The 20,383-nt window shown below is 23.1% G+C and overlaps 2 protein-coding genes across 2 annotated transcripts; one reads left to right on the top strand and one right to left on the bottom strand.

The window, feature by feature from the left end:
* Window positions 1-1,735: 1,735 nt before the first annotated feature.
* On the bottom strand, window positions 1,736-12,376 carry MKS88_001822 (uncharacterized protein; the record flags this gene model as incomplete). The annotated part of the gene is made up of 1 exon (XM_067214784.1): window positions 1,736-12,376. The coding sequence occupies one exon, from the start codon at window positions 12,374-12,376 to the stop codon at window positions 1,736-1,738; it is 10,641 nt and encodes a 3,546-aa protein (XP_067074127.1).
* A 4,517-nt stretch (window positions 12,377-16,893) lies between these two features.
* MKS88_001821 (ras-related protein RAB7) lies at window positions 16,894-19,259 on the top strand (the record flags this gene model as incomplete). The annotated part of the gene is made up of 7 exons (XM_067214783.1): window positions 16,894-16,946; window positions 17,807-17,874; window positions 17,961-18,019; window positions 18,270-18,416; window positions 18,621-18,695; window positions 18,824-18,972; window positions 19,190-19,259. The coding sequence occupies 7 exons, from the start codon at window positions 16,894-16,896 to the stop codon at window positions 19,257-19,259; spliced, it is 621 nt and encodes a 206-aa protein (XP_067074126.1).
* Window positions 19,260-20,383: the final 1,124 nt, after the last annotated feature.

The following is a 20,383-nucleotide window of genomic DNA, read 5'->3' as shown; positions in this document are numbered from 1 at the left end:
TATTTTTTTTCGACATTTTATTTTGTAACACCTTCCATTTTGTAATTCTTTTTCCTAAGATTTTATACTTTTTATAGTATATTAGGCACATAATGATATTGCCCTTTTATTTAAAAATTTTTTATCGAAGGTGAACATATTCTGATTCATTGTAAAATTATTGTGAGCACATATATATATATGTATATATGCACATCCTTATGATGTTTTTCGATATTGTATTAACCTATGATATATAATTTTCCATATGCGCATTTTTTTAAAACTTAAAAACATTAAAGCTGTTTAGGTGAAGTACCTTTTTAATTTTGTAATAAGAATGCATTTAGAATTGTTATGTATTGTATGCTAATATTGTTCTGTTCTTTTTCCTTTTTTTTTTTTTTATAAATGAATGATTCTAAGAATAAAATAAAATACTATAATGGAAAGTTTGTCAAATACATTTAAAAGTGTGCGAGTTTTGATACCTTTAAAACTGAGATGTTCATGGGAATTTCTCCTTTTTACTTTCGTTTGAATGTAATTAAAATGAATTTTTTTTTTTTTTTTTTAATGTTTGTATTTGATAAATGTAAAAAAAAAATAATTTTTTTTACATTAATCACAATCTAAATAAATCGACTATTCATCCGTTAAAAAGCACTGTATACTACTACGTGTATATGTAAGCATGTGATTGTATTGATATATGAAATCAAAACCATTTGATTTGCTACACCAAAGTACAAAGATTATTATTAAACACATTAACATAGGTACAAAAATCTATATGCACACATATACACACACATATATATGCAATTTCAAAATATGTAAAACAAGTGAAATACTAAATACTTCAACATATATGATTAAATGAAATTCTTATGAACAATACAAAATTTTAATGTGATGTAGCTGATGTATGTATTTAAATACAGGATATTTGGAAAAGAAGGGTGTATTATTACATTATAGCTTCTATGCATTGTTTCTTTACTTTTTGCATACATTTGCAAAGAGAAAAAGGAATAAACAAAAAAAAAAAAAAAAAATGTGTAAAAATTGAAGAAAAAATATTTAACTACAAAAAATGCAAATAACATACATATAAACATATATAGATATTAAGACTTCATATATATGATTACAATTACGTGGCAACAGAAAAGAACTACAATTAACTACTTTATATAAAAAAAATATATATAAAATAAACAAAAAAAAAAAAAAAAATTAAATTTTAAAAAGATTTAATTTTATACATATAAAAAAAAAAAAAATCAAAGGTATTCTTATATTATAAAAAATAGTCTTAAATGTTAAGGATCATATGAAAATTTGAACCATCACAAGTTGATTTGTGAAACATTATGTATTTAAATTACCCAACAAAGAAGAAATGAAGTAATTTCGTATATCAATATAAATGATGGACTGATTAAATTATTGTTTGTATTTTTGTTTGCATTTTTGTTTGCATTTTTGTTTGTATTTATTTATTTTTTTTTTTTAATTAATCATTTAGTTGTATATGTTTGCAACTTGCATACTGTTCAGCTCTTAATAAATTATGTGTATAACACTTCTTCCTTTTTTTATGCTCTTAATATGTGTTTAAAAATATATTTCTTCTTTGATGTATACTAATTCTAATCACTATTTATTATTAAAATAAATGAGAACTACGAAGTTTATAGTCATTGACTACTTAAATACACTTATAAATGGAAATTTATGAAAAATAAATATTTCACGAAGCAGCGGTTGAAGCATCATTTAGATTATAATACGCTTCATATTCTTTTTTTAAATTTTTTATATCAATATATAATTCTTTAAAAGAGCATCTTCTAGATGGTATAAACTGTAAACATTTTTTTATGATTTTTTTAATTTTGCTTTTCCATATATCATTAGAAAAAATACCCTTATTAGGCAATAATTCATTAAAAGTAATATTTTGTTCCCCTGAATATACATTAGTACTATTTTTACAGTTCCATTCACACAATACATCAACCACTTTTATCTCATTCTTATTAACAATATTTAATAAGTTATGACCTCCAAACAACTGACATAATACTAAACCTGTACTAAAAATGGTAGTTTTGGTTGTAAATTTAATTATCCATGTATCAACAGTAAGCATTTTATAATATTCATATTCTCTTTTTTTTCTTTTCTTTTTTTCACATTCATTTAATTTAATTTCCATTTCCTTTATTTCTGCATCCTTGTTATATAAATATTCTTTTATTTCGTCATGATCTGAGTAATGCTCTTTTAAGTTATCATCAACCATATCATGCGTGCACACTTTGGTTAAATAATAATCTTTTAATATATCATCTTGTCCTTCGTTTTGTAATTTTTTTTCAAATTTTCCTGATTCCATTGAAGTATAAATAATATTTTCATTTATTTCATGAGCAGCATATGCATCATTAAATGTACATTTACCATGAAGATTATTTGCATTGTCGCAGAGTGTATTATTACTAGAATTGTATCTTCTACAATTTTTTTCACTATTAAGATTTTTGCTATTCATATTATCGTAATTACTGAAGCTATTATTATAACTGGCATTATTTCTATTATCGAAAAATTTCCTACACAAGTTCTTATTATTAGATCTATTTTTATAATTGTTCATACTACTATAGTGACCGTTACAAGGGTCCAAATTGATATATTCCCCTTGGTTTGTGTTCTTATTACCGCAAAATAAGTAAGAATCCATGCCATTTTTTTCAAACAAAGATGTTTTAATATTACTACTGTTATTGTTATTGTTATTACTGTTATCGTTATTGATATTATTATCATTATTCTTATTTATACCAATAGGGATGTTGTTATCCCAACTGTTCATACATGCACATTTTTGTAAAAATGCATTTGATGACCTGTAAAAAATATAATTATCTCTTTTTTTTAAAATTGGTTGAATAAAACGTAGATCTAATAATTTTTTCCATCGATGTTTAATTCTTAACTGTTTTGTTTTGTTAATATGGTAAAGGTTTGAATCAGCCCCATACCATGTTTTTCTAAACTGCTCTGATTTATTTAAAGATGACAATAAGAAAACTAAGAGAGCACATTCAGGAGAGCAATATCCTTTGGTGCAGATTACATAATATAAAAAATTATTAAAATTTTTCTGAACGTTATTAATTCTTATTTTTTCATAATATGACGGATTTGTTGGAAAATAGAAACTTCTTCCTGGCAATGCATCACCTACATCTATAATAGTAACATTTTTGCATGATATTTTGGAGTTTACTAGTTCATACTCAACCATAATGTTCCCTGGTTTTGTATCCCAATTAATGATAGGGTTATCAATGGATTCACATATTATCATTAGGTGTTTAACTAATTTTTTACAAATGTCTAGTAAAAATAGTCCATAATTTACATTTTCTGTTCCTTTAAGTTTTTGGATAATATATGTTAGTGTACATCCGTCAATCATTTGCATGGCTACACCTAAAACATGTTCATTATTCTTTGTCATTCCAACAGATGACCATAAATATTTTGGTATTGAAGTTAAATATTTTTTTTTCTTTTTTGTTTCTTTTGATTCTTTTGTTATGTACTTTTCACATTGTAAATTTTTCTCTTCACATTTTCTGCAAACATTCATTTTCAATTTTTTGAAATTATTTATGTTAAAGTTGAAAGTATTATGTGAAATGCAATTATTAAACAGGTCATTATACGATTCCAAATTTTGTAGTGTAGAATTAGAAGCAGAATAATTATGTGGAACTAATTTACATGACATTTTTTTTCCTGGCAATAATGATAAAGCACAATGATCTATGAACTTGTGAGGAATTGGATTCGTTGAAACATTTTCGTTTTGCTCTTTTTGTTTTTCATTAGTGGTAATATTAGAACAGTTGTTCTTATTACGACTTTTTACATTCTTTCCTTTTTTTAAATTAATTCCTCTTCTTTTCTTATTTATTATAACATTTTTCACTTTTAATTTTGTTTCTTTTTTAATAGCACATTTTTTGGAAACCTTTGTATTTTTTGCTTTTCCCCCTTGGTTACTGCCATTTTGTTTCTGCTTTCTCTCGGCTCTCGCATTTTTCCCTCTACTTCTTGTTTGTATATATCTAGAAATTTTGCAGTGATCACTATTATTTTTGTTGTTGTTGTTGTTGATATTGTTGTTGATGTTGTTGTTGATGTTGTTGTTGATGTTGTTGTTGTTGTTATTGTTGTTGATGCTGTTGATATTGTTGTTGTTGGTGTTGTTGATGTTGTTGCTGCTGATGGTGGAGGAACTGCCCTTTTTTGCAGGGGTCTTTTTGCTATTCCGCTTTTTACTTTTCCCTTTTGCATTTACACTTTGTTCGCATTTAATCTCTCTTGTCTGCTTATCATTTTTAAGGTTGCTTGTATCTCCAACAACATTTACGTTTTCTATAGGCGCATTTTCATATTTAGAGACATTATTATTGTTCATTATGGTATCACTATTTTTTTCACAATAAACGCTAAAAATAGATTTACTTATTATATCTTTATTCTTTTCATCTGTTAACATAATGTCCTTATCATAAAAAATGTTTAAGCAATATTTGCATACAAAAGGAAATACGTTATTGCTCGTAACGTTAGAGGAGTTACCTTCATTGGTTAACTGTGCTAACTTGTTATTACTGCTATATTTAATTCTATTTTGACTGTTATTATTATTGCTATTATTACTGCTATTATTGTCATTATTATTGATATTATTATTACTGTCATTATCTACACTATTATAACTATTTCTAATGAAGGCACTTAAGGGATTATTAAAACTTTTATTGTCATGAATATTATTGAAACTACTGTTGCAATTAAGACTTATATCTTGTTCCTTGTTATCTTCAATAGTTTCATTATTTTTTATAAGTTCCTTTATGTTTAGAATATCCGAAAGACATGGTTTTGCAGTTATATTTGTTGAATCTTCTTCCTTACATAATTCTTCATAATATTCTATTAATTGATTATTTGATAAACTAGAACAGTGATTTAATGTTAGAAGGGACTGATCACATTTTTTATTTTTTTGAAGAATCATTTGTGTTATTTTATCAAGATTACCATTTATGTTTTCCTGTATGAAATGTTTTTTCTTATCGTGTTTCCAAATTTCTAAATTCACTTTTTCAAGTTGTTTTCCTTCTGATAGTAAACTATGTATTTTATATTTTAATTTATATATATTGCATGCATTAATATTTAATATTTTAATGGCAAATTTATTACTAGGCATATTTTTAATCGAACTTTGATAAATAGTAAATGGGTTATTTATAACATCATTGATGTAGTTGTATCTACTTATATGTCTTAATATATTAAAGAGTGTGTTTGATTCCACAATCATTTTTTCTGACACATATTTTTTGTATTCTTCCTTTAATATATCATATAATGATTTATAGCCAAAATATTTTAAGAAGTTCATTTTTTTTATTAAATGAATTAAATTTCTTGCAAGTTGTTGTTTGTTCCATAATAAATGATTATACCAAAAAATGTTGTAATCGTTAATATGTGGTGCATGATTAATATTAATATCATAAATGTGAACCATTTTGTTATTGCTTTCTCTATTGCGTTTATGATAGTTAGTTGTGCTGTCAAAGTTCGGTCTTCTGGAAAATTTCCCTCCCATTGGTCCATTATTATTATTATAGAAATTATTATTATTATCCTCTTTGTAATTGAAAAAAAATTCCTTTTCCTTTTTTATAATGGAACAACTTTTGCTCATGTTTTTATTATTTAAAAAAATAGAATTATCATTACTCCATCCTTTTATCAAACTAGTATTAAAATACATCTGAGCAGAATTGAACAAATAGTTGTTTGTTTGTAAACTATTATAAATAACACCATCTTCTTCAGGTTTAGTATATATTCCTGTGATATAATTCATATTTACTAGACTAGATGTGTACATATCATTAACACGATTATTGCTGTTGTTATTGCTGATATTGTTTGATGTACCGTTGACTCTACTCGTTCGTTTCCTCACGTCTATATTCTCATTTATAGCCCTTAAAATATTATTATTAGAATCAATTTTTTTTGCATATTCTCCTTTCATGGGATATAAGAATTCTTTATTTAACGAATTTGTTAATATATTTTCTGGTAAGTTAACATAGGAAAAATAATTTCTTTTTTTCTGTTTACTGTTTCTTACATTTTTTGAACTACTGTTATTATTGTACCCAGAATATAATCTGCTATTAATTAAATAATTAAGAATTACATTAAATTCTTCGCTATTATTCATAAAGTCATCTAGGTTACTCTCACTGATATCGAAATGCGATGAATCTTCATAATTATTCATACTTATCTTTAGAAAATCATAATTGTTTGTACTTTTTTTTAATATATTATAGAAGTTTTCAAATTTCTGAATATAAGGATAAAATAAATTACATATAGTGTCAACTGCAACAATTTCAGCTTCATATACTTCGAATTGACATTTGTTTTGTGAACTCAATTTTTTTTTTAATTTAACATAAACATTTCCGAATTTTATATCATAATCTAAGTTTTTTAAATAATTTATATATCTTTTTAATGAGTTACAATTATTCATTCCATTTTCCGCGTCTAATCCTTTTATATTTTGCATACTCATGTTAGTTTTCTCCTTTTTTGTATTAGTATTGTTCGTGTTTAATATATCTTTTGTCTTTTTTTGACAGCCTATTTTTTTTTCTTTTCTTATGGGCATGCCATTCTTCAATACAATATTTTTTTTCTTTCTCTGACTTGCATGCTTAGAATTACGAATAATTCTTTTATTAATATTTTTATGTCTAAAGTTAATAATTTTTTTTGATTTTTTACCTTTTTTTTTTCTCTTGTTATTTTTGTTCTTCCTCTCGCTAATGGAGTCTTTTTTATTGCTGTCATTATTTTCTCGTTCATTATCATCATTGTTGCTATTATTGTTATTGCTGTTGTTATTGTTGATGTTATTGTTGCTATTATTGTTAGTATTATTACTGTTATTGTTACTGTTATTGCTTCCGTTATTTCTCCTATTATTACCTTTATTATTTCCTCTATTATTACGTTTACTATTTCTGCTATTATTTCCCCTATAATTTGCACCATATATGCCCCTGTAGTTGTTGTAGTTATTTATTCTATTATTACCACTTCCATCGATCCTGTTATTATAGTTTCTGTTTTCGTTGCTGTAATTGCAGTAGTTAACATTCCGATTACATATGTTATAATTTCTATAATAGTTTATACTAACATTCTTAAAATTACAATTTTTCGTATTCAATATTATATCGTTACGACTATTTAATGTACAATTATTACCTATATGATCATTTGTAGTATTGTTGATATGGTATAATTTTCCTTCGTATTGTTTCCTCAAATGTTTATACATAAAGATACCTTTTTTTTGATATATATTTTTGTCTATCTTTGAACTATTGCTTTTGTCCATTGAGTTATTAATTATATTAATGTCATTTGTATTATTTACTTTCATAATTCTGTTCTGATTTTCATTATACAATTTATCTTTTATAAGAAAATATTCAAAGTGTGAACTATTACAAAATTGTTGCTCTCTTTTTAATGCATTATTATTATATTCATAAAAATTGATGCAATTAGTAGGATGCCTTTTTCTATTTCTTCTATGGTTTTTATTAAATATATTACTAGCATATAATTCTTTATTTTCGTTATTGTTATAACTGTTCGTAAAACGGAAATTTATGTAGTTCTTCTGAAAACATGTACGTTCATATGTTTTTCCAAAATTTGCTTTATCATAGTAGTATGTGTGCATTTTGCTCAAAATGTTGTAATTTTTGATATATAAATTATTGTACTTACCTTTATTGGAACTGTTGTTATTGTTACCATTGTAGTTACTATTATTGTTATTATAAATGTCATTATTATTATTATTATTATCAATAATCATATTGTAAATACTACTGCAGTTATTTCGATCCCTTATTCCACACGAAAGAGCATCATTATAATTCTTGTGCACTATATCATACACCTTGTTGTTGTGGTTCAAATCATTCATAGCAAGACATGGAATATTTTGTGTGTCTTTATAAATCTTCTTAACATTCCTCTTAAGAATGCAGGGGAAGAATGCGCTATTTCCCTTAAAAGGAGTGTGCATATTAGAATAATTATCAATATGATTTTTATATATTGTATGGTAAAGGTTATATATATACCTATTTTTAGAGTAACCCTGTTTTTTATGAGTAATGTGGTTACTTAAAAAAACGTTATTACCTAATTCTAAATTATTAATAGGATATTCGCACACAATTATTTGTTTTTTTTGAATGTTATTATATAATTTCTTTTCTATAATATGTCTATTATTTCTATTGATCTTAACCATAAAAAGAATTCCCTTTTTAAATTTGAAAATATTTTCAGTATTCAATAAAAATCTATTTCTAAGAAAAAAGTTCATATATTTTTTGAGGAAATTTAAGGGCTTCATATGATATGTCCCTTGGTCATTGATTAGCCACATGCTATTCTTATTTTTTTTTAATATACATAATATGCTGCTATCTTCGATATAGTTTTTAACATAATAAATATATTCATTTAAATTTAAAAATTTGTTATATATATTAAGGAAACTTATATTTTTCTTCCCTAAATAATTATTATTAATATCATTATTGTTGTAAAAATTGACGCATTTTTCATATTTCTCATAAAAATTGTAAAGATCAGTTAAACTCCTTTTACCTATTTTTCTTCTCCTCTGAACAATTGAAAGTACACTGCAATTTTGTTTATCATTGCCACTACTATTACTGTTATTATTATTATTATGATTACGACTGTAACTTTGTTCTACATCTATTTTGCACCTTTCTTTCTCATTTTCAAAATTTAAGCCTTCCATTTGTCCCTGTACACAATTCTCTTTTTGTTTCGTCTCAATATTTTTTTCTACATTTGTTCTTATTATAATATTTATTTCATTTTTCATTTTTTTTAAATTCGCGTTCTTTCCTATTAATACATTTTCACATTTCCTATCCTTGTTAAAATAATCTTTATATTTCTGTTCCCTTAAATTATTGGTATATTTAATATTATCAATGAGTTTATGGTTATCCTCCTTGTATGAGTTATTTGTATCAATATAGAATATGTTGCTTATTGATATTTTGTTAAAAGATACGTTATTACTGCTTGATGGAAATACATTTATCCAAAACTCTCTTTTTATATAATTAACAAAATAAAACTGTACAATAATATACCAATAATTCATAACACATTCTGCCATATTATTATCATCATTACTCGGAATGGAAAATTGTTCATACTTCTTAACATTGATCTTTTCTTTACCAGTTGATATAATGGTATAATAAATGTACAAAATTATTTTTAATATGCATGTGTTAAGTATGGTTCTTCTGTTTGAGGTGGAAAATATATTCTTTTGAAATGTTTCCATTATTGTCTCACTATCAAAATGTATATCAGTAATAGACTTTCTTTGTTTTTTTTTTCCTAATATTTCATTTTTCTTTATATAGGAATATATGTACTTCACATGTGCACAAAAAATGCACAGTAATCTTTCGAAAAAGTAATGGGAACAGGCAGACTTCATTATTGTTATATTATTGCACAACATAAGATATCCTATTTTATTTTTTTCACTGAATGCATGTTTTAACACCTGTGAAGAAATAGCTATCTGTCCTAGTTTTCTTATCATGTTGTACTTAGCCATTTCTAACTTGCGCATACTTAAGATAACTTCCATGTTTGTGTATAAAAAGGTGTTTATTTTTATTACTGCCTCATTTAATGAATTCATAGTAGTAACATTGTGTTTAATAACGTTCTGAATGTTACTGTGGAATAAAGATAAACATTTATACACTAAATTGTACATACTGTAAAAATATAGATGTGTGTTATAAGTAATACCTCTTGTTTCTTCCTTATCATACTCTAGTGATTTTTCACTTAATTTACTAATAATACGTATTGTCATGTTATTTATTCCTCCTTCTGAAGATTTAATAACTAAATCTTTTTTTTTTATTTTTCCGTAATAATTGGTCAACAAGTCATGTGCACATATGCTACAATAGTAGTATCTATTCCTCAGATCAACATCTGTATCGAGTTTCAAATTTTTATTATAATTTTGTGAAATTCGTTGGGAATATATTCTCTTTTCAAGTATGATATTTGTATGCGTCAAATAAGTCATGAATTCTAGAAATCCACCCTTATGATATTCTTTTAGAGCTTGATAATAATTAATAAAAAATGGCAAAAAAGTATATTTTTGTTTTTGTTTATTTTGCGCTTCTAAATTTAATACGATTCTGCAAAAAATTTCTTTTCTTTCAACGTTTTTTAATAACAATAAAATATCATTACAGTATAGAATAGTGCTATATTCACGCTGTTCATAATTTTTTTTGCAATATTCGATGATATAGCTACAATACATGTCTGAAATTCTGCATTTCACAAAGACTATAATATTGTTATATTCAGTATTCTCCTCTACCTTCCGAATATGCAGATAAGTAGTAGTAGCAACTAGAGTGGAAGAAAGAGTCAAAGTTGTAACACCCTCTCCATTTTTAAAACTTTGATTTATTCCACTCATATATTTTTGCAACACATTTTGCACATACAAAAATGGAAGCACACGAAGACTACTACAACAATTAGGTAAAAATGCAATTTTTGAGATAACATAAAAATTAAAAGTTAAAAAAAACAATATATAACATTTACATTTAATTACATTTCGTAAAGATTGGTATATATTTTGTTTTAAATAAAAGTGAATACAAATTACTCTAATAATTTTCCTTATGTAAACATTATTAAGAAGATGATTAGCAGAAGTTAAAAACATCATTCTGTAATATTCTGCCTTTGAACTACTACAAAAATTTAATAAAAATACTACAGAAATAATACTTCTAATAATTTTAAAATTGGAATAAGAATTAAACAAGTCATATAGAAAATAAATTAAGCTTGTTATTTTTTCTGTACTTCTTTCATTAATACGATTATTTTTTAAAGGATAAATACTTCTTAAATCAATGTAACTATGATGTACAAGGTTACACGAAAAAAGAAAACTACATTTTAAAAATATGACATGTAATTCTTTGCTTAATTTTACATGTATAACACGATTCAGATAATAGTGAATGGTTAAATTCATATCAGTAACGCGTGTATATAGAAGGAAGAATGGTTGATTTGTATTAAACATGATATTGCAAAACACTCGCTTCGTCTGTAGATTATGCAATCCTCCTATTTTTTCGACAAAATTTTTTTCCATTCTAATTCGATTTTTAATTGTATTTTTTCTTTTTATAAATTTATTGTGTCTTCTCTCTACAATTTCTTTTTTCTTAATATTCTTTAAACTTCCCCTTTTCGTGTTTCTATCTGCTCTCAAATCCTTTTTATTATATTCTAAACAAGTAGTATGACGTGTTAAGCCACTGATTATGGTGTCCACTATATCCTCATTAGCTATATTTTGTTCTTGGATATAAATTTTACCCCTTATCGTTGTTTCTTCATTTAATAAACATAAATTCTTAAGTTCTTCAGTATGTTCAGTTTTGTTTTTATAAAGATCCAAATTTCCCATATACAATACTTTTATAACAATTACAATGTCTTTAGCGCATATGATGGTTTCAAATATGTTAATACGCATTTTATTCTGAAGTAGTTGCGTATTTTTTTTAATTTTCATTTTTTTCTCACATCTCTTTTTTACCTGAGCCCAGTTTATATAATGAAATGAATTGTTATTCTTCTTTTCATTTATGGTTATTTGCTTCTTCAAACTTTTTTTATTTAAAAGTATAATGCATTTGTTCTGTTTCCTACATTTATTAGATATATTTTTTCTTTTCCTCACTTTGCAAATAACTTTATTACTTATATTTTTTCCAGAACAGATACAGCAATAATTAGCTTCATTGTAACACTTATAACAACTGTCTTTGCCGTTATTTAAATAACTACTACAGTGGATTTTTTGTTTTCTTTTATAATTAACACTGTCTTTATTTCCATTTTTGTTATTTCCCTTGCAAATAGAACGCTTGTCGTCTTCTACACAAAGCAAGTGAGAATTTGTATTCTTCTTTTTGAATTTTTTTTTTTTACATACAGAATTATTAGAAATATATAAATTATTTAAAAAAAATATTTTCTTATTATTTGTTTCTAACAATGATTCTACATCATAATGCTTAAAATAAAAATCATTGCTTCTTATACTTGTTAAATATATCATTTTTTTCCTATGATACTACTTATATTATGTATATTATGCAAAGGCATATTTATAAAATTTTAATAACATAAAAGAAATATTTATGTAGATTAATTTATATAAAATAAATATTCGTGTAAATTTAATGAAGTAAACGATTACTTATATAAATTTAATAATGTAAATTATTACTTACATAAATTTAATAAGGAAAATCATTATTTCATAAATTTAATAACTTAAATAAATATTTACATAAAATTAATAACTTAAATAAATATTCTTATAAAATTAATAATTTAAATACAAACTAATGTATTCATTTTTATTTTTGTCAATGTGTCAAAATAAAAAATGAAAAATAAAAAAATAAAAAATATGTACGCAAAAATATTATAGTACATTAAAAAAAAAAAAAAAAAAAAGTATCATCTAAAAAGCGTACATGCAAGGTACACAAATTTCTGTAAAAAAATAGAAAAAGAAGTTTACATATTTTGACTAAAAAAAAAGGGATGTGTGAAATTAGTAACATACTAATTTCCTAGGTGGTACATCAACATATGATAATTTCCTAGGTAAAAAAATTCTATAGGAAATATGCTAGCAAAAATATTGTCTTTTTATTTTATTTTATTTAATTAATCATGTAATAAAACAAAAAAAAAAAAAAAAAAAATAGAATAAAATAAAATAAAAAATAATTATATATAAAAAAAAAAAAAATAGAATAATATAAAATAATTAAAAACAACAGTAATTAAGTATTTTTGTCGTACCCCTTAACATATATTTTAATAATTTATATTTTTTAAGAACAAAATAAAAAATTATAGAATAAGCAGACGTATGTTACTAGCAATTTATAATATATTTATCCAATTTTTTTTTTTTTTTTACAAAGTAAATTTTTTTATGATATTCTAAGTAAGGACGTAATAACATATACTATTTTAAAACAAAAATACATCTGCATAGTATTTTTTATGCAGTATGCTATCTACATATGTACATATGCGCCCATACAAATATATATATTCTTCATATATTCATGTAGTGTGCATATAGGAATTTTTATGGGACAAATGCTATATTTACTTAAAAATTAAAAAATTATTATAGAAGTTTGCTCAATGGTTTAAACAAAAAAAAAAAAAAAAAAAAAAAAAAAAAAAAAAAGGCAGAAAAAACTAGGAAAAAATTAGAAAATAAAATAAGGAAAAAAGTAGTTTTAAAATTAAACAAAATTAAAAGAGAACCTATTCATTCATATATATAATTTTTATGTTTTGTTTTTTAATTAAGAAACAAAACAATAGTATGCATAAGGAAATAAAACACATAAAGTGTACGTAATATGAAGTTCAATACAAATGTGTAATAGCTTTTTCACCCCTTTTTCATGAGCAAAAAGAAGTTAATTTTAAAAATATGAAAAAAAGAAATTGTTCTAATTGTATTTTTTCAAAAGATCTATTACAAAAATACATGAACAAAACACCATAGAAATACTAAAATAATGTATATTCAAAAACATACTAAAAAAAAGGTATATATATATATATATATAATTATGTACATTTATACATTTTATATATATATTTGTATATGCTTTTGCATATTTATACACATACATAAGAAGATAAGACTGCGTAGTCATATTTAATTACAAAAGGAAAATGTGTATATTTATAATCAAACCAATGATGGATTAATGTAAACGAAAAAATTAAATATCTAAGAACAAAAAAAAATTCAAAAGAAAAAAAAAAATTTTGTGTAAATAAACAATATTTACATTAATTTACAAGCTTCCTTGTAACATGTTTTTGTATGTACCAAAAAATCACAATACTCGTTTATTTAAAAAAAAAAAAAAAAAAATAGAGTTAAATTAATATATTCTTTAAATACATTTAATTATATTATTTCCATTGAACTCTAAAATATATATAAACATAAAAATGTATGTAAATTTAATGAGGAATTACTCAAACTTTTGATAAAAAAAGAACAAAAAAAAAATTAACTCATTTATGGTTATTAAATAACTTTTTACAGTTAATTTTATTTTTGATTTTAACAGAATTAAACACATACAAACATATGTGTTGAAGTTGTTCATGTATAAATATATATATTTGTATTTGTTCTTTTATTAATGAAGGATAACGTGATTTATCTTTTGTGTAACTCATTAATTTTTAGTGTTGTGTTTTTTTAACTTTTCTTTAATATTTTTATTGCTCTTACTTTTATTCTTTTTTTTTTTCTTCGTTTATATAAATAGACTGTTATCAACTTCAAAAGATAAATAATACTTAAAAAAAAAAAAAAGGAGCAAAACATAATAGTGGAGTGTGTGGTGAAGCGAAAACCAAAATAATATGTTTGCCTTTATTTTAATGCATATGTGCATTAAAAAAAAAAGAACAAATTTTATTATGTAATGCTTTATTTTATAAATACGCACATATTACATACATTTGTGTGTATGTATTTTATAAGAATTATTTTACTGTCTTCCATAAATGCACTTAATAATATGTAACGTATTTTCAATTAATAAAAATTAATAAAAGGGTGCGATCTCCTATTTTCACATTTTTTTAAAATTATATATAAGAAAAATGCATTTTTCCTAATTTGACATGTAACTTGTTTTATACATTTATATTATGAAAAGTATATGAAACATAAAAGGAAATAACGTGCGATAAAATTCGAATATGAAATGATATAATGATCAGAATTTAATAATGTTATATTATGAATATAAATATCACACACTTTCGAATGTTCCTTTTTTTTTTTTTCTGTGTAATTGTAATTTTGTTATTTTTTGCAAAAAACAACCATAATTTGATACAAATAAGATAAAATAGTATAAATTTTGAAGCTAATTATCCCATTTATTAAAAACAAATTACCTTTACATAAAACATACTAAAACAAAAAGTATAATATATATAAATCAAATATGCTTCCTCTTTTGGGGGTAAAAAATTCACAAAAAAACTTTAAACATACAATAGCTACAAAATATGAAAATAAATAATTTCCGTTAATTATTTTAATGAGAGATTTTTGTAATTTTAATTTTTTTATGCTCTTAATTTGGAAAAAAAATATAAATAATCTTTCAAGGTTATACAAAAGTTATATATATTTTACTGAGCTACATATATCCCATTAAAAAGGTTAATAATACTTTCCTATATTATATTCACGGCATTTTTTTTTTTTTTTACCTTATATGAACATATTTTTTGTTATAAAATCTTAAAATAAATAGATTATGAAATTATAATTACTATTTCATATGATATATTACAAAATAGGATATGTAATAAACAATTTATATTCCATATTTTATATGCGTCGTTAAATTGTTTTATCTTCCTTATATGAATATTTCTTGAAATATAATGTGAATTTTGGAAAATTGAGTTATCAATGTACTATCCTAAGATATTTTTTTTTTTTTTTTTTTTTTTTTGTTTATTATATTACAATATTTTTTCTTTATTTTTATTTCCCCTATATAAATTAATATTACATAAATAAAGTATCTGAACAATATATCATGAAAAATATTTGATTAAAAAAAACCTTCACATATTAGTGGAATGATTTTTAATTGAACATATGATTAACAAGATTAATTAACACACTGATAATATAACAGTCACAAAAACGTTTACTTTATTGCATGCATTTTAAAAAAAAATTTCACTATTTTTTGCAGGAAAAATTAAATTATTCACGTGTATTTATATATATATATATAAACGTAATACTCATTAAGGCATATGTAAAATACATATATGCATATTTAATACATATTACAGCATTTATTTATACGAATATACAATTATATGTGTGTGTATTATGAACGTATTGAACTACGATCCTTACAAATAACCATGTATTAATATAACTTATACACATCTGGAAAGTGTTATGGATTTATGTGTATGCATTAATAGTTTTTATAAAAATTTACATATTTCGAGTTTTTCATTTTTTGCATTGCAACTCCAAAAAAATTCATGTGATCATAATTAGGCTGATCAAAAAAATAAAGAAAAACCAATAATATGTATGAATAATTTACATAATATATATTTACATATTATGTATATATATGTATATAAATATATACATCAGTACACACAAGCACATATACATTTTTGTATAAATATGTATATTTAATTTTTTTTTGATAATTTTATAAAAATATTTATTATTTTATATTGTATTGTTTGTTTTTGAAATATTTGATTTAAATTAAAAATATATATTTTTTTATATAAAAAAAGCAGAAAGGAAATCTTTAAGTACATTTTAAAATATATTAAAAAAAAAAAACTAATATTTCAAAGAATTATATTCATAAATATGTATAGTACTACATATATATATACATAAATACACAATATATACTCTTACATTTTGGCACCACTTTATAGCAAGGAAATTCTAAATTGCATTTAAATAGCATAAATATAAATTTAAGCTAACATTAGGGGAAAATTATGTCAAGTAAAAAAAGAACAATTTTAAAAGTAATTATTCTTGGAGATAGTGGGTAAACAAATAAGTACAATAAAGAAATGAAACAATTTATACATTAAATTATATGTAACTAATGAAAAAAATAAATGCTTAAAGAGAGTAAATCATATAAATAAGAGAAAGAAAAAACGAATTAACAAAAAGGAAAAAGAAAAGGAACGAACAGCGTAAAAAAACAAATAAGAATGGAGAAAAATCGAATAAATAATTTGCAGTTTTAAAAAATATTGTTTTTCCATATAGATATATATAATAAGACATTATAGATGGAAATATATTAAAAATGCGGCAACTTTAAAAAAATAATCTCAGCTTTTAAGCATTATTGCTTTACTTATTAAATTAGGGGGTTCATAAAAGTTTCACTTAAATGGTTACACTAATCTGTATTTACGTATATGTATATGTGACATAGTTAAAAAAGTTGTGTATAATAAATATGTATCTCCCCTTTAGCACTATTTTATGTGCGGCATAATGTTTGTTAACAGCATAAATAGCTGTATTAGTTTTACCAGCTAAACTCCGTATGAATACAACAATAGTCAAAAAAACTCACGTATATGGCACTATTAAACATACATAATTGTTCTATAAAAGACAACTAATGAGAAGAATTTAATTTTGAATAATTTGATTTAAAAAAAATATTTTAATTAATAAGATTTATCATTTAACATTATAATTAATTTTATAAACATATTTTAACAATTATAATTTGAGCCTTTTTTTGAAATGTTTTTTGCAGTATATGAATTTTGTTTTTTTTCCAATAAATTATTTTTTCAATAATTACAACTTGTTTGTTTTTCATAAAGTGACATTTTTCCATTTATCCCCTTTTTTCATTTTTCATATTTCATTTTTTTGTAGTGTTGGAAAAACATCGTTAATGAATCAGTATGTAAATAAAAAATTTACGAATCAGTACAAAGCGACAAGTAATTAGATAGTTGAACACGAATTTATCACATCTCTATTGTATGTCAATTTTTTAATGAATGTTACTATATTTTTTTTCTTTTAGTTGGAGCCGATTTTTTAACAAAAGAAACTATAGTTGATAATGAACAGCTGACAATGCAAGTTAAAAGAAAAAGACAGAAAAAATGGAAATAATATACATGAATTTTATGTATACTACTGACGTTGTTGAACAGTGTTATTTGGATATATATAGCCTATATTGCTTATGTATTTATATGTATATATATATATAATAACTCTTCCTGAACATATTAATTTTGCAAAGGGTGCAAATAAGCACATGTATTAATTCATATTAACAAATATAAATATATGTATGTATAATTTCTTTACTTATTTTCATTCGAAGATCTGGGACACGGCAGGTCAAGAACGTTTCCAAAGTTTAGGCGTGGCTTTTTATAGAGGAGCAGATTGCTGTGTTTTAGTTTTTGATTTAACAAATTATAAAACATATGAATCGTTAGAATCGTGGAAAGATGAATTCTTAATTCAGGTATTTGCATGGGAAAAATGAAGCATCCAGCAGTTATACACATATACATGAATATGCACATACGTACACATATATGTAGGTGTACATAAGTACATATATATATATATATCTATATATCTATATATATATATATAGATAGATATAGATATAGATATATTTAAATGTTCATAATCGCATTTTGTGCAAAACTGTTTTGTTTTTTAGGCTAGTCCAAAGGACCCTGAAAATTTTCCATTCGTTATAATAGGAAATAAAGTTGATGAAACGAATAAGAGAAAAGTAATTTTTGAATGCATATCAAATTTATTATGAATATTAGTAATACTTTTACATGTATACAAGCATATGAATATATGTATGCACTTTTGCATGTTTACACGTATACCTGTATTAATTTATTTTGATAGGTTCAATCATTAAAAGTTTTGCAGTGGTGCAAGTCGAATAACAACATTCCATATTTTGAGACAAGCGCGAAAAACGCAATTAATGTTGATCAGGCTTTTGATGAAATAGCAAGAAAAGCTATGAAACAAGAACATCAGGAAGAACAAATGTAGGAAAATGAAGCAGAATGGAATAAAATATATATACAACATGAATTTGCAGATAACACATTATATATATATATATTTGTGTGTATGGAAATTTATTCATTTAAAGGTGCAATCTTATGTCTTATGCTTTCTTATTTTGCGATTTCCTGTTGTACAACTTAGCATATATACATATAATACACTACGAGCGACCTTTTGTTTTTTCACAATTTACAGATATCTACCCGAGACTTTTACTTTAAACAACCAGAACGAACAGAAAATATATAAAAGTCGTTGTTGTTAAGAATGCAAACAATAAAAACATAAATTTATTTTTTCATTATTAGTTCATATTTATTTTTTATGTGCGATAACTCATTGTAGTTGATTTATATACAGTTTTTCCCTCAAAAAAAATAATATTCTATTTTAACACTTATATTTATACGTACATAAATATTGTGCTCACGTATTTATTACATATGCATGTTTTATAAATATGTGTTTAAAGTTGTACATACATATTAAAGTATATATTTGTTGATATAAAAAAGTTTTTCCTAGCAATAAGGTTTTTATAATTTTAATTGGGTTACCAATACAAAATATAAAAATAATATTATATCAAACTTTAATATATTTACATACCTAAAAAATATGCTGCTTATATTTTTTTAATATTTAGGATATAATATAACGATTATTGTTTATACTTCAATGTTTACCCTTTTCTCATCTATATAGTATGTATATATATATACTCTGAATTTCTACTTTTTTTTTTATTCTTAATAAAATAAGTTACAACATTTTTTTATTTTATTTTTCATAGATATATAGTTTTAAAGTACTTTTTATTCAAATTCTTGAACACTAACTATGCAATCTCTAAAAATTAAGATATATGAATACATATATGTATGTATGCATGTATATATGAATATATATAAAACCTTATTTTTTCATGTCGCCATAATTCGTTTTTGGTATAATAAACTACTATCAAGTTATTTTTTGATAACAAATATGTTTGAACAAAGCTTTTAATAATTAACATAAAAAGGAAAGGAAGTGGAAAGAAACGGTATTTTTCCACTTAAGTTTATATCCTCTTCTTTTTTATATATTTCATCCTTAATTTTTGCTGTTTGTTTTTTTTTTTCTTTGTAAAAAAGGAGCTATATTTTATTATTTTTATGTATGTTTTTTATATGTATTTTATGTTTCTTCACTATTATCAGGCATTATTTTATTTTATTTTTTTCGTGTATACTAATTTAATTCTTTTTATTTAAAAAAATTGTCAAAAGCTTATTTATTTTTGTTTAAAATATCCTCATACTAGTTCGTAATTATTCTTACATACAGAGGCTACAAACAATTCCATATTTCCATGTCTGCAATATTTATTCATTTTTTTAATATTTA

Source organism: Plasmodium brasilianum, chromosome 7 (genome assembly GCF_023973825.1).
Source record: "Plasmodium brasilianum strain Bolivian I chromosome 7, whole genome shotgun sequence".
NCBI classification, from domain to species: Eukaryota; Apicomplexa; class Aconoidasida; order Haemosporida; family Plasmodiidae; genus Plasmodium; species Plasmodium brasilianum.
The sequence above is the reverse complement of the archived record's forward strand: the minus strand, read 5'-3'. Positions and strand labels throughout refer to the sequence as shown.